Source organism: Hippichthys cyanospilos, chromosome 22 (assembly GCF_059441005.1).
Source record: "Hippichthys cyanospilos isolate Australia breed blue-spotted pipefish chromosome 22, RoL_Hcya_1.0, whole genome shotgun sequence".
NCBI lineage: Eukaryota > Metazoa > Chordata > Actinopteri > Syngnathiformes > Syngnathidae > Hippichthys > Hippichthys cyanospilos.
The window spans coordinates 3,960,357-3,974,686 of NC_142390.1; the positions used below are offsets into that span (position 1 = coordinate 3,960,357).

The following is a 14,330-nucleotide window of genomic DNA, read 5'->3' on the forward strand; positions in this document are numbered from 1 at the left end:
ATATCCGATTTGCTTTCCGAAATACTTTCGCTTACCCTTTTTTGCACGGCGTGAATCCGCTTTTCATTTTGCGTTGACTTATTCACATGCAATCTCGGAGTCAATCGGTACGTGCAGGACACGCTTGAATTAGTGCGAAAACCTGTCCCACGGCGTCTGATGACACGCCGAGTTCCCACTGTGACTGACTTGCTCAACCACAGATCTTAAAGCAACAAACTGCGACTTGTCCCAAGCGTGGCAGATGTCTTTACTTGTGGTTTTGACACCTCAAAGTGACAACTCCGCATGCCAAGCTAGAAAACATTTGACTGCGGGGCCTCTTTTTTAAGTCTTTCCAGTAGTGCGTGTTATGCAATAAGATAACACTCTTTTAACTGTTGGGTTAAAAGCAACCCAAATTGGGTGAAATTTGTGACCCAAATTTGGTTAAAGCCAGCGATTGCTTATCTATACCGAGCACATTGGTTTGAGGATCGGTATTTCTCCGCCAAAATCGCTAGGTCAGGAATAACCCAAACTGGGTGAAATCGCTTACCCAGCGTTGAACATGCCACTAATGGGTTATTTAAACTTAGCACATTGGTTTGAGGATTAATACAGTGTTTCCACATGTTCAAATCCGACGAGTCAAAAGAAACTAAAATAAAGTCAAATAGCTAACCCAACACTGGCTCCAGAAGGAGCCCAGCCACTGTGTAATCTAAACCCAGCATATTGGGTTAAGAATGATTATTTCGATATTTATACAACAGCTTTTGAGCCGGCCCAAATCATAAACGCAATTGAACCCAATCTGTTTCAAATCCACATGCTCGTTCGCATTTCTCAGCAAGTTCTGAGAGGAATGCATGTTCTGCAGATGAGTTTTCCCAGGCATCCGTTTCCATATCTCAAGCGGAATGTTTGCACCTGAGCATATTCTCACAAGTCCCGCCCATCGTCTGGTTCCTCCAGGCTCAAACCAACGCGCGCTCGCCACGGCAACCCGAGCGCATGAAAGACCTCCTGCCAAAAGCAAACGCATCACGTAACAAAGCTTTGAAGTCTATCAGTCGCCCATCTCGCGTCGGGATGTTTTCGCTTCCTCCTCCTTTGGAAATCCCATTCATATTGGCCGTCTGGAGCCCGGGCTCCAATTCCCTTCTCGCCGTGTTCAGTCTGGGAGTCATTTGGTGCTTTTTTTTTTTCATCCCACTCTTGCGCAATTCACCCTCAATTTTGCATCAAAGTAGAAAAATAGAGGAGATTTCTTCCATGCAGAATGCAAGCATAGAAGAGAAATTGTTTACCACCATGGAATCAAACGTATAAGTAGCCTAGCCTTCTAGTTTTTTTTTTTTTTTTACCTACCTTCCATGTGTTTTGGGAGGGGTGCAATACGGACGATTGTACGCCGCCGTAGGGGCAAAAAGCCCGGAATCTGTGGCCGGCGCCGCTGGGCCACGCCGTGCAGAACCGCAGCAAGCTACGCGGCTCAGCTCCGGGGTTCCAAAAATCCGGTCCGGTATTTGGCCGACTCCTCCTCCGTTGCTCGTCCGGGCCTGATGGAAACATCCCTGAGAATGGATATTAAATAAATAATTGAATCACGTTTTTGTCTATATATATATATATATATATATATATATATATATATATATATATATATATATATATATATATATATATATATATATATATATGTATGTAAAGATATAGCTCCAAACCAAAGTGGACGCTAATGAAAGGGTCACACGAGGTTATGTCAGCGCTTTGCGGGAGAATTGCGCGACAAGATATGATCTGAATAACCTCATGTGTATCCCAGATTTTTGAATGCACGGCTTTGAAGATATTAATGGGATGAAAATAACAAGCAGCGTGCATCTCATCAAAACGGGAATCGAATTCATTCCAAATCCTTTCATCGCTTGAGAAGGAAAATTGGATTCCCAATAGTCGAGCCAGGATTTTATTTTTATTGCTATTAATTTGTCGGTGATTCATAATGAGCAATTTGGGTCTACGCCGGAAACGGGTTTTCCAAATAAGGATTGCGCTCAGCCGTGCCAACCTCATCTTTTTTGTCTCGCTTTTAGCAAAGTGCGGCGCTGGCCGCATTCCCGCAAGTGCGCGTTCCCAGCCTTGTGATTTTGCCCGTGAGCAAGGCACCATTGGGACAACTGGCACTTGGAGACGTTGGAGAGCCTTTAGCAAAAACTGGTAATTGACATCCGCGGCTGTAAGAAGCCCCAGGTGTTCCTTCCTCCATCTTGCTTCATTAGCTAGCGTAACCTGTAAGCGATTGATTGCTGAATGCTTTTACGACGTCCTTAACTTGTGATGCCACAATTATCTTTTGACCTGTTTTTCAGCCAACTGTGAAACTGACGCTCTCCTGCTGTGCAGATCAGGTAGAAATGGATCAAGAGCCTCCAGGCAGCAGCTCAGGTAGAAACTTCCCGCGGTTGAGCACCACCATATATATATACATATACACATATATACATATATATAAGGGTGCAGGTAACTTGCACTGCACTATAAGCCACAGGGTCTAAAGTATGAGAAAAAAGTAGCGGCTTATTGTCGGAACTTTAGGGTAAATGGCAAAAAATCAGTTGCCGTTATGAGGAGAACAGGCAAAAGCTTGTTTTCGCGTGTATTTTTCACCAGTCAATCGGATCCATTTTGGGGCTTCAAAGGGCCGACCCAGGAAGAGGCTGCAGACCGTGGATGAGCATTGGCTTTGGCTTTTCGTCGGTCAAGAGTGCGCGCCACCGCTGAGAGGAGGTTAGCGCGCTTCGCCTTTGAAGCGGTGCCTCAGAGCAGACAATGTTGACATTCTTCCCGCGTAAGGCCTTGCTCCTGAACGCCCCCGTCAATACGCTCCTGACTCGACCGCCCGTTTTTGAAGATACACGCTCAAAAAGTCATAATAAAGGAGAAAATATCAATGTGAATTTGCAATCTGACAAAGATGATTAGCTGTGAAATATAGATTTTTAGTTATGCGTATTTTCTTTCTTGATTACTATTATTTTATTTCTAAAGTACAAATGGGAACCCCTTCCGATGAAAATGCCGTGTGGGACGCAATTCCCATATTAGCCGCTAGATATCACAAAAACCCATGGTTTTTGCACCGCTATTTCCTTCCCTTTTTGTTGCTTCAGGGTGCGACATGAGAAACTTCCCTGTATGACTTTGCAAATAAGCTGTGACTCAGACTTGAGTGATCAGCACAGATTGCAAAACACGGAGATGCGTGCGTGTGTCCCGTGCAAATACAAAGTCACATATAAACACTGTGCACGTTCAAGATGATGCTCTGTAAAGTTCAATTCCTAAAGCAGTGCTTCTCAATTATATTTTGCAAAGCCCCTCCTAGGAAAGAGAAAACATTTTGTGCCCCCCACTTGCCACTCCGACCATAAATAAGATTATTATCGAGAAAAATTGTGCAAGGACACCAAAAACTATATCCTTTTTAACATTGACAAGGAAATATAAACAAACTGTGGCATTTATACAGGTGAAAAGTTTGTCTAAGCAGAAAAAAACCCAAGTGTATCAAAGTGCCGGAAAAAAAGAGGTCCATTTTTATTTAATCACAATTACACTTCAAATGGCAAAAACAGCAACAAATGTGCGCTGTATTTCGACTTCATGGTCACCTGACTACATTAATTTGGCACGCATGCCCCCATTGGAGAAGTTCACCCCTGCTGTCAATAAAATCAGCTGACTCCCGATGAGGAAGTGGCACATGAGGAACTTTTTTTTTTTGTGTGAGGTATTCCTGCTGTGTCATCCTGACCTTCCAAGAATGGCGCTAAAATCGATATGGATTTAGATTTTTGAGATTGATTTAGACATTTGAGATTCTATATGCAGTGGAAGTAAAAGCCATTTACCAAACAATTAATTGACATTTAAATAATATTTGCGATATTGCAGCTTAAGACCTAAAGCTACCGCAAAAAAAATGTAAACGTTTTGTAGACATAATCAAGACAATTCACGCCATTGATTTTCAGTTTTGACCAGAAAAAAAAAAAAAGTGTGTTACCTCACCTGTAGTTTTGGGGGATTCTCTGTTTCTTGATGAGCCGCTGTTTACATTTGGCGATTCCTCCAAGTATGGACAAGTGAAAGGGCATGGACATTTAAAGCAAAGCCAGTTTCCTCTTTTTCTTTGGCATCTTTTGGAGCTGGGTGCAAAGACGAGCGGTTGCGTCAAATGACCCACTTTTCCAACCAAATATTTTGGCAAGTCATGACCGGTGCGTCATGGCCAACTAGCAAGAAAATTATACACATTCGATTAATTTTGTAAATTGCCGGCAACAAAATTAGTTATTTTTTATCTTTGTTCTGTCCCATTTTTGCTTTCCTCAAAAGGTGCAAGATACGTACTCACCGTAAAGATAGCGCAGTCGAGGTGACTACATCGACAACTAATCGATTTATCAAATTCATCGACAACTGTTTGAATTATCGAGAAATTACTTTTTGTCCCGCTTCGATTATGCTCTCGTTGTTTGACCGTGAGCAGGTCTACTTCAAGAACGTCCATCCCAAATTCTCGGAGGGAGGCAAGAGAAGTCAGCACCTGGAGAGTCTTCACATCAACGACACCATCGACTTCAGAGGACCAAGCGGGCTTTTGGTCTACAAAGGCAAAGGTAATATGCCAGTTCCTTCATTAGTGACATATATGTTACATGAATGTATAGTTCTTATTTTCAAAGATGTCACGCTTGCAGCTCGGCATGTGTGCGTCCCAACGAGCCGTTGTATCAGGCTGATAGCGGCCCTTGCAAGTGACTTTGGCGCCCTCCTGTGGCCGTTTAACCATACTACGATTTTACACAAGTATTGCGGCAGCAGTTGTCAGAAATAAATAAAAAGTAATTAATAGAAATTGTCAAAAGCACTAGCTGTATTCTGTTTCAAAATAGAATATTTGAGGTTTGTTAACTTAATTGATCTTTCATTTTTCTACTCATTCCCTACCATGAAGGACTGTAGACATGATTTTTTTTTTTTTTTTGCATGGCCGTTTTTTCGCGAAAAAAAAACCCTCACTATATACATGACTATATACATATTATATACAACACCCCCCCATCCCCCGGGTAGTTTTTTTCAATATGTTTTTTTTTGCAAATAAAATTGTCTTACTAGACAAAGATGTTTTTTTTTTTTTGTTTGTTTTTTTACTTTTTAAGCCTTTATTTTCTGAAGAAAAAAGCCTTACTGTATGTCGTCTTTGCGGAAAAAACGTACTTTCCTTTTTTGCCCCCCCCCCTCCCCGAAAAAAGCCTTATTATACATGGAAATACACTTACAGTCCAGTTTTTTAGTTTGTTTAAGTCGCTCTACGCAGGGGCAAATAAATGTCTTGCCAAATTGAAAGTATTATCCGCAGTAGCGGAAAAAATCCGCCTCAAAATAAGACACACACTATACCACGCTAACAGTGTACCAAAATAAAAATATCAGCTTCCTTCTCTCTCTGTCCCTCCGCTTCGCGTGGATTCACTAGCTGCTCCTCCCTTCACCCCCCACGAAACACCACACGAACACTCGTAGTACAGTATTTTCCATTTAAAAGACTTTATTGGATTCAACGTAAAATACATTTTTGCCTTTGGGTTGGTCTGCCCTCTTGTGGACATGATGGAACACTGCCAGTGCGTGAGGTGAAATTGTGCGGACGCATGCGAGACTCCCGATGTGGAGAAAAGCACATTGGGTGGCGAGATGTTTGCAAAGAGGGTCAAAATATTTTTAAATTTTTAAATCTATTTTTAAATCAAGTGCACCACCTAGAGGAGTAAATCAATAACACAGGTGCTTCATGAACCTTCGTTTTCCCATCACTTGTCAAAACTTGATGGAAGAAAAATCTGAGGTGTGTAAGGTGAACCGCAAGATAGTGAGGGAACACTGTAGATCCAAGCCACTCAAAAGAAAGTTATCCAACCATGATGAAAACAAAAGGCTCTTTGTGGACGTAATGGCCTCCAGACGCCTTTCATTGGGTTTTGTCGACCCCTTGTGTCAGTCAAATAACAGTTTGTGTCATTAAGCTTCATGTCAGAAAGGTGAGGTGACTTCTGGAGAGCCACTTCAAAAATATGGTCATTTCCTTTGCTTCTAATAGATGCTTGGCCTGCGCAAAACAGCGTCAGTGGCGTCTTGGTCTTTTGATGAAGGCAGCGTGTGACCACATTTGATTCCGGCGACACTTTGACAGTTTGGAGGCCGTCTGAAGTGAGATGAGAGGCGCAAGAAGGCACGGGGAAGCAGACGTCCAGCCGGGGGAGAAGATCAGAGGAGACATTGTGAAGTACACAGCACTGGTGGCTTCTGAAACTTTTCCTTTGTGTGTTTTTTTAGAGGGGGGGTCAGATATGTTGCTTTTTTCCCCCTTCAGCTCTAATCTTCTCCTTGTGGCTCAGATAAAGAACCGTGAGGTTTTATCTGATTTTAACAGAGCTGTTATATACTTTTCTCAAGATGCGCTGTGCATCGAATGTACAACAATGCGCAACATCGAAGGATGAGTTCAATTAGCACAAGAAATGACTAGTTTTATATCTGCATACTCATGAAAAAAGTGGCCATAAATATATTGATGGTTTCTCCCAGTGGGTTGTGTTGACTATCAGAAAAGTTATATAGAGCAACGCGGATCATGCCAAGGATCACGATACAGTCCCTGCAACTGTTGAAAAACATATATTATTGTAGAATTTTGTATTCTACAGTATATTTTGTTACTTTCTGTTATCATAACTAGGGCCGACGCAACGCTGGTGCGTTGTCGCCCTCGTGCGGCAAAATTTGGAACGTCAGCTTTAAGGCATGATAAATCGCATAATTTAGGAGTATTTCACATTTGCGTGTTTATATTAATTAACGCAATTAGTATTAATCTTCTGGTCTAAATGTGTTAAAGTGCGTGTTTGTATCGTGTTTGTTTGTTTTCTTTTTATTACTGAACACTGCGTTGTGTGATTGCACGCCTGGGGCCACCTGCAAGGCATCGCGAATCAATCGACGATGCCTGTGCCACACAAGAACACAAAACAAGCACCAGTTCTTCCAAATCGCATTCGGCACTCCGGGCAAACTGAAATCGTCGCTCGTTTCCGGGGAAGCAATGGCAAAATTCGTCAAGTTCTACACCGGCGCTCTCGCGCCCATCGTCGGGCTGGGGACGTGGAAAGTGAGTGATCCGTTAGCAATATTCTCTGCGTTGTGGAAACTTAATTTATTTAATCGTGTGACAGCCGCAAATGAAATGCGCGTTAGCGCACAGGCGTGGCAATCGAAACTTAAATTTAGACGTTTGGGAGTCGCGTGACTTGTCGGAAATAAACTCACCGAGTGGCATTATACAAGTGCGTGTGGTTTGATCGTTGGGGAAATAAAAGCTAACCGTAGCTAATGCTAATCAACATTCAGCCTAGATTGTACATAGCAGTTAATAGATGATAGCGGATTTGTTCGAGTTGCGCTATATTATGCATTTCACACCACACCGTTATAAATGCGGGTATTGAGCCTTATAACCCAAGCATGTGCAAATAAAGTCATGGATTTTAGGCGATTAATTTAAATGGCCAACGGTGATTTAAAAAAAAAAAAAAGATTTTCAAGCTATCGTAATAATTAGGTGTGTGGGTCTTGTGTGCGTACAGTTATTTAAAACAAACCAAATTAAAAGGCTTTCATCTGAGCCCAAATCTGATTTGCCTTCTCACTTTGAAAATTACACAACAAGCACATGACGTTTCCTCCGAGGGGTTCGTGTTAATGCTACGTCAATGGGAAACGCAAACACAGCGTTCCCTCGTTTTTCGCGGGGATTAGGTTCCAAAGAATATCCTCATAAAAGTATTTCATATTGAGTACTGCTTTTTGCTGTTAAGCAATTTTGTATTGGTGCTTTAGTTCTTTGGTTTTGACTTTAGGATTGATGTTTAGGGGTTCTTATTTTAGTTTTTTTTGTGTTTTTTGACAGACTATTTCCAGTATGTAATAAATTGTATACAAATATGTATATTTTTTTCTAGTCTGAACCCGGAAACGTGACTGAGGCGGTGAAAGCGGCCATATTGTCGGGCTACAGGCACATCGACGGGGCTTTCATCTACCAGAACGAAGTAGAGGTGGGCGAGGGAATTCAGGCCATGATCAAGGACGGAGTGGTCAAGCGAGAGGACCTTTTCGTTGTTAGTAAGGTGAATAATGCCAATTGCTAGTCCTTCAAACGTGCAAATAAAGCATGTAATGAAGGTTCCTGACCAGCAGATGGTGCTGCGAGGTTGTTTCGCTCTGTCTCATCCTTTTGTCCCTTAGCTGTGGTGCACTTTCCATGAAAAGTCCATGGTTAGACAAGCTTGTGAGAAGACCCTGAGCGATCTCAAACTGGCCTACCTTGATCTCTATCTGATGCACTGGCCAATGGGTTTCAAGGTAGATGCCTCAAATGTCTTCCACTTTTTTTTTTCTTTTTTTTTTTTCCCAACCATCTCTTTGTGATGACATAGGCTGGCGGTGATCTGTTTCCTTTGGATAGCAACAACCAAACAATTCCCGATAATTCCGACTACCTGCAGACATGGGAGGTGAGTTAAAAGTTTGCCATATTAAAAAAAAGAGGTATTAAAAAGGCGGAACATCTGATACAGAGCCCTGTGGGACTCCTCAGTTCATCATTGTGGAAAACAGAGTTAAAAAACAAAAAAAAAGTTTATGGTTTTGTGTTTTAGGCCATGGAGGAGCTGGTGGATGCCGGTCTGGTCAAAGCCATCGGTGTTTCCAATTTTAACCGGGATCAGATCGAGAGCATCCTCAACAAGCCGCGCCTCAAGTACAAGCCTGCCAATAACCAGGTAGGCACAAGCACATTTCATATTTCTTCCTTATAAATTAGGCAGTCATCCTTAAAAAAAAAAAATCCCGTCCTTAACATCATCTAAACCCAAAGACGTATTTTTATTTATTGATTTTTTTAAAGGCCCAGCCTTCAAGCGAGGTTAATAAGCTTAGCCTGTTGTTTACCCTGTCTGTCTTGGATCGATCTCGCCCGGTATTGAATTAAGCCAGCGTTTTCCCCTCTGCCCTGCAGCCATCACGCACAAAGAAAGGAAACGGCAACCATTTTGCCTCCTGTTTATTCCCCGAACACGATTTGAGCGGAAAAAGTCGGGCTCGCCCATCCCTGCGCCGCTTGATGGAAATTGTGACGTGTTTTTGCGCCCGAAGGTGGAGTGCCACCCGTTCCTGAGCCAGGAGAAGCTGATCAACTACTGCCATTCCAAAGGCATCGCCGTGACGGCCTACAGTCCGCTGGGCTCCCCGGATAGACCGTGGTCGGTTTGCAAAGGAGGGGGTTCCATCTGGTCTTCGGAGGGTAACGTGCCGCAATGTCCGCTTCTTGTGCATCGCAGGGCGAAACCGGATGACCCTTCGCTTTTGGACGATCCCGTCATCAAGGCCATAGCCAAGAAATATAACAAAACATCTGCTCAGGTACAGCGGCGGCGGGCTTTCGTCGGACTCGTTTTTATTCAACGCAAAATAGAAAACAACTTTCTCGAGGGACTCCAGAAATGTGAATAATTACTGTTGAGACTTATGAAATAGTTGTCTAATCCAGTGGTTCTCAAAGTGGAGTCAGGGAAAATAAGTATTTAAAGGATTTAATACTTAAGTATCTGGAAATTAATGCACTTAAGTGTCCATTTGATTCTTAAGTATCTGGGATTGAATGTCCGGACTCTTCAAAATGGTAAAAAATAGAAAAAAAGTAACACACAGCAGGGATGTTTTTAGCTTACTTTTGAGGGTGCTCAAGCACCCCTACATGAAATTCCAGTAGCCCTCAAATGTAAGACTTTCCTTTGTTGTCGTTTTTAGTGTTTGTCCTTTTATTAAAATGCATGGACGAGAAAAAGGAGGGAGGCCAAATTCCATGTTCCGCTGTGTTTAAAATCAGGTCCTGCTCCGCTTTCAAATCCAGAGGAATGTGATCGTGATCCCCAAATCGGTCACGCCTCACCGCATCCAGGAAAATGTCAAGGTGAAGCCAAATTGTCCCTTCTTGCGTTCCACACATTAGTGTTGATGGAAATGTTTGCAGGTGTTCGACTTCCAACTCAGCGACGAGGACATGAAGAGCATTTTGGGCTTCAATCGGAATTGGAGAGTCTGTGCGATGAATTCGTGAGTGTAGCCACAGGATGTTAAAGACATTTTTCTTTGTTAGGCAATATCTTGTTCTGACTTCTTTTTTTTTTTTTCTTCCTCTTGGCGTCCAGGAGTGTGAACCACAAGGACTACCCTTTCCACGCCGAGTTTTGATTTAGAAAATCGGTGCTGCGTTTTCCTACGGGCAATGCTGGTACTGTTACTTGCAAATATATACTACCCCGTTGATTGTAGTAGCTTAATTTTGGCAAGGACAACCGAGTGTGAAATCCATCATAATGTAGCGCTATACATTTTCTCCTCAATATTAGCACTTCCTTTTCTTCGCAAGTCATATGTGGCACTTGTGACTGTTGGCATCGCCGAGTCATGTGTGCGATTTGTGACGACGTTGCTTCATTTGTTTTCACTTCTTTCAAGTGTGCCAAAGCCGCAAATGCGCCGTGGCTGCAGGCCACCGGGGGCCAGTAAATCCCACACACAGAGCATTAGTATGGTTGGCGTATGTTCAAATAAAATGGTTTTACTGGGATGTATTCGCTTTTACCTTGTGTTTTTTTTTTTTTAATGCATGGGGCGTAGGGGGTTGCGGACTTGTGCTATATAATACGTCACTGGAAAAGATGCGGCCAAGCAGCAAAATTAATAGTTTTACTCAACAGAATTTGACGACTTACGTACCTGCAGGACAACGTCGTCCATGTTTGTTTTGATCTCGCGGAAAAAGGACATAAATCGAGAAAAAAAAATGTTTACAAACAGGCTGGACGCCGTCAACCTCACGCTGCGAGGTAATGGATCAAGTAGATCACGACAATGCTTCCGGGAGTAACTTCTAAATAAAATGATCCCAATGTCGCCAACGTTTTAGTTTGAAGCATTGTCTGACTTCATTTACGACCAGCTGTGTTCTCAGAGCACATGCTGCACCGAAGTACGTACTGCTGCAGTGCACGGGTAATAATCAATTTAAAAAAAAATCACCTACAAAAGAGCGCAGATGCCGCATACTACTTGGCAGGAGATGAGAATCACAAGAAGTAAGTTTATTTTTTTTGACACACTACCCATAACATAGGAAAACTTTTTTTTTTTTTTTTTTTTTTAACCAAAAGGGGGTCATTATGAAGAGCTGCCAAAAGATTGTTTTCTGTTGGCGTAAAAAGTAGAATTGAAGAGGATTTTGCATTCAATAACGAGCAAAAACAAGTGTGAACTGAAATGACTTATGCAAAGCCCAAAATATCTGCTGCCGCCTTGTGGTCAGCAGTGGAGTTACGTGTAGAATACGTTTATCAAAATTAACACCTTATTTGTGTGTTTAGTGTTTTAAATCTTTTTTCTTTTTACGTTTTATCTTGATTTCATTGACTAAACCTGGATTTTATTTTCTTACCATGTGTTTTTCAACCAAATTGTTAGGACTGATTTGTTTTTTAATTACTATTTTAAAAGACGAGAATCCTTGCAAAAGGTTTAACACCCGCAATTTGACAAGAGCGCACTGTGCTACCCAGTGCAGCGATTGTCAGTGTAGGACTTTTTTTTTTTTTAGGTCATATGTTCCCTCTTATTTTAGGACTGACTTAATTATTAGCAGTGATGATCATGTACTATTGCAACTTTTTTAATTGAATTTCCAAATATCCACTCACTCAAAAAACACACGCAAAGTGCAAACATTCAGACAATGATACTCAAACGGCACTGTCTATGCATAATAGGCAACATGAAGAGCAAAAAAAAAAAAAAAAAGTGCGGAATATTGCACATGATCAGTTTGAGGTTTTCGTTAACATGAAAATAACTCCAATGAATAAAATGTGAAGTGCTTGTTTTCCGTTAAAAGTGTGTCTTTTCCGGCTTGTTCACAAAAACGCTAATATCCCATATTCCAGCTTGCGGGTTCCTGAGCAAGTAAACAAGCTGAACCAATCGAAAGTAACCAAACTTTGTTCTCTCTGAAAGTCACCAAAAAGCACGTGATAAATTAGCATTCAAATTCCAAACCAAACCTAGCAGTGTCCCGTTATTTTTGTCTCCCTCAGAAGCACTCTGTGAAGGTGTTGACCATGTTGCCCCGCCTCTGCGTCACCGTCCTGCAGTGCTGCTTGGCCGAGCGCTGGAATCTGCCGTCGCTCCTGGTAGCGTGCGCGTTGAAGGAGAACATCTTCTCCAAGTCCTCCAGCATGTCATCGAAGAGTCCTCCTCCTCCGAAGGGTCGCCTGTGCTGGTTCCCAGCCGCCTCGCGGAAGAACCTCTTGTGCTGGGCCTGATGATGGGAGTGGAAGTGTTGCTGCTGACCGAAAAAGTCAAAGTCCTTGAAGATGTCGTCCGCGTTGAACGAGCGGTAGTGCTGCCGGAAGTTGGGCTCGGCGCCGTGCGACGAGGGGCCGCGCCCGAACCGGTCGTACTCTTGACGTCTCTTGTCGTCCGATAAGGTCTCGTATGCTGCGTTTAAGACAAAAGGAGGGATTTTGTGATGGCGACAAAGACAATTTTTTACGTGTTTTTGTTAAAACGCTCAACTACAAGCAGCACTTTTTTTCTCCTGCTTTGAACCCTGCAGCTTGTCTTCCAGTGTTCATTTTTTAGCCACCAGGGGGCAATCACCCGGCAAACACATTGAGTTTGAACTGCAATTTTACATGCAAAGAGGGGGAATTCTCCACTGATAAATGCAACCAGACACGTCACTGTTGTGTCGGTGCAGTATTCTAACAATCCGAGCGTGTCGGCATTGCGTTGAAACTATGTCGGTGCTGCGCTTATGACTAAATATGCGGGTGTGTAATCGGCATGAAGGTGTGTCGGTTCTAATCTTACTTCGAAACACGCAATTATGTTCAGTATGTGTTTCAAGTATGATGTAACCAAGCAGTATGAAAAAATATTTTAAATGTAAACACAAATTTAAAAAAAACATCCATACCATCTTTCTACGTAAATATCCGAAGTTACAATCTGTGTGTTTATAGTCCGGGGGCAGTTTACAGGCTGAAATTTGTTTTAAGTACCTGGGATTCACTCTCTGTACTCGTACAAAAAACATAAATGTGTCTTTCGGATTGAATGAGGAAAACAAAAGAAAAAAGTTATTTTTTGATCGCGTCTGGGTTCGAGCCACTTTGTTTTTCAGGTAGCCTAACATTCCTCCACCTCTTTGGAATGCAAAGTGTTCCTTACCCTCAGCTATTTCTCTGAACCTGGCCTCGGCATCCGGGCCCTTGTTTCGGTCCGGGTGGTACTTGAGAGCCAGTTTATGGAAGGCTTTCTTGATCTGGCGCTCCGATGCGTCTTTGGGGACCCCTAAGATGTCGTAGTAGTCCCTTTTGGCCAATATGAACTCGGAGATGAGCAAGATGTGAAAGGCGAGTAGCAACACGCACTGCACTGTGGCCATGACTGCTTTGGGGCTGCTTTTCTTTGGGTACCTTTAACGGATGTTGACATCAACGTTCATCACACTTGAAATAGAAAGACATTAAAATGTGTAGCTGGCACAGTGCGATTCCAGAAACGTTATAGGCAGATCGTTTGATAAGGTTACTCTTACGAATCGAGACGTTGACATGCAAAAAAATATGACAACGCGATATTTTGGATGAAAAGTGAGGATGTTTGGCAATCCGAAATTCCACTTTACACTCGTTGGCGACAGTCAACTTATTATGAAATAAATTACGTAAACGGCCGCTTACCTGGGTCACCAAAGGAGCCTGGGACAGTGCAGTGCTGACAGCTCCAGCTGATGACAAACCGCAAGCTAACGTTTGTTGACGAAATGCATTCCTGAGCCAATGCACCACGACTCGCAACGCTATTGGTCCATTTCACGGATGCGGTGACTCAAAGCTCTTCGATTGGTGGAAACAGAACACGTAGTTTCACGAATCACAAACGACTCAAGACGACCATTTTCTCGTATTTCCGGTTTCGTTTTGCTGAAAATACGTAGCATTAGCCCCGCACTCTCATTTATAACAGCGCACTTTTCATTCTGCAAGAATACCGCTGAATAAAGTGGAAACTAACTTTATTCTACATGCCTGTTGATAAAAAAAAGGAAGTCTTGAACGTTCTTTCCAACTGGTAGCTAACCATTTTGAACATATCTG

The 14,330-nt window shown here is 42.6% G+C and overlaps 2 protein-coding genes across 4 annotated transcripts; one reads left to right on the forward strand and one right to left on the reverse strand.

The window, feature by feature from the left end:
* The first annotated feature begins 7,012 nt into the window (after positions 1–7,012).
* akr1b1.2 (aldo-keto reductase family 1, member B1 (aldose reductase), tandem duplicate 2) lies at positions 7,013–10,748 on the forward strand. Of its 2 annotated transcripts, XM_088406348.1 has the most exons (10): positions 7,017–7,222; positions 8,073–8,240; positions 8,359–8,475; positions 8,550–8,627; positions 8,772–8,894; positions 9,268–9,374; positions 9,453–9,534; positions 10,001–10,084; positions 10,145–10,227; positions 10,323–10,748. In XM_088406348.1, the coding sequence occupies exons 1-10, from the start codon at positions 7,157–7,159 to the stop codon at positions 10,363–10,365; spliced, it is 951 nt and encodes a 316-aa protein (XP_088262474.1). In that variant the 5' UTR covers positions 7,017–7,156; the 3' UTR covers positions 10,366–10,748. The 2 variants fall into 2 exon arrangements, with proteins under 2 accessions (XP_088262473.1, XP_088262474.1); XM_088406347.1 differs by having other exon boundaries at positions 7,013–7,222; positions 9,268–9,534.
* Positions 10,749–11,823: 1,075 nt separating this feature from the next.
* LOC148405482 (dnaJ homolog subfamily B member 9-like) lies at positions 11,824–14,061 on the reverse strand. 2 transcript variants are annotated; one of them, XM_088407111.1, is made up of 3 exons: positions 13,914–14,061; positions 13,399–13,646; positions 11,824–12,663 (listed from the first exon to the last, which is right to left on the reverse strand). In XM_088407111.1, exons 2-3 carry the CDS (start codon positions 13,613–13,615, stop codon positions 12,257–12,259), a joined length of 624 nt encoding a protein of 207 aa, XP_088263237.1. In that variant the 5' UTR covers positions 13,616–13,646; positions 13,914–14,061; the 3' UTR covers positions 11,824–12,256. The 2 variants fall into 2 exon arrangements, with proteins under 2 accessions (XP_088263237.1, XP_088263238.1); XM_088407112.1 differs by having other exon boundaries at positions 13,399–13,679; positions 13,914–13,998.
* Positions 14,062–14,330: the final 269 nt, after the last annotated feature.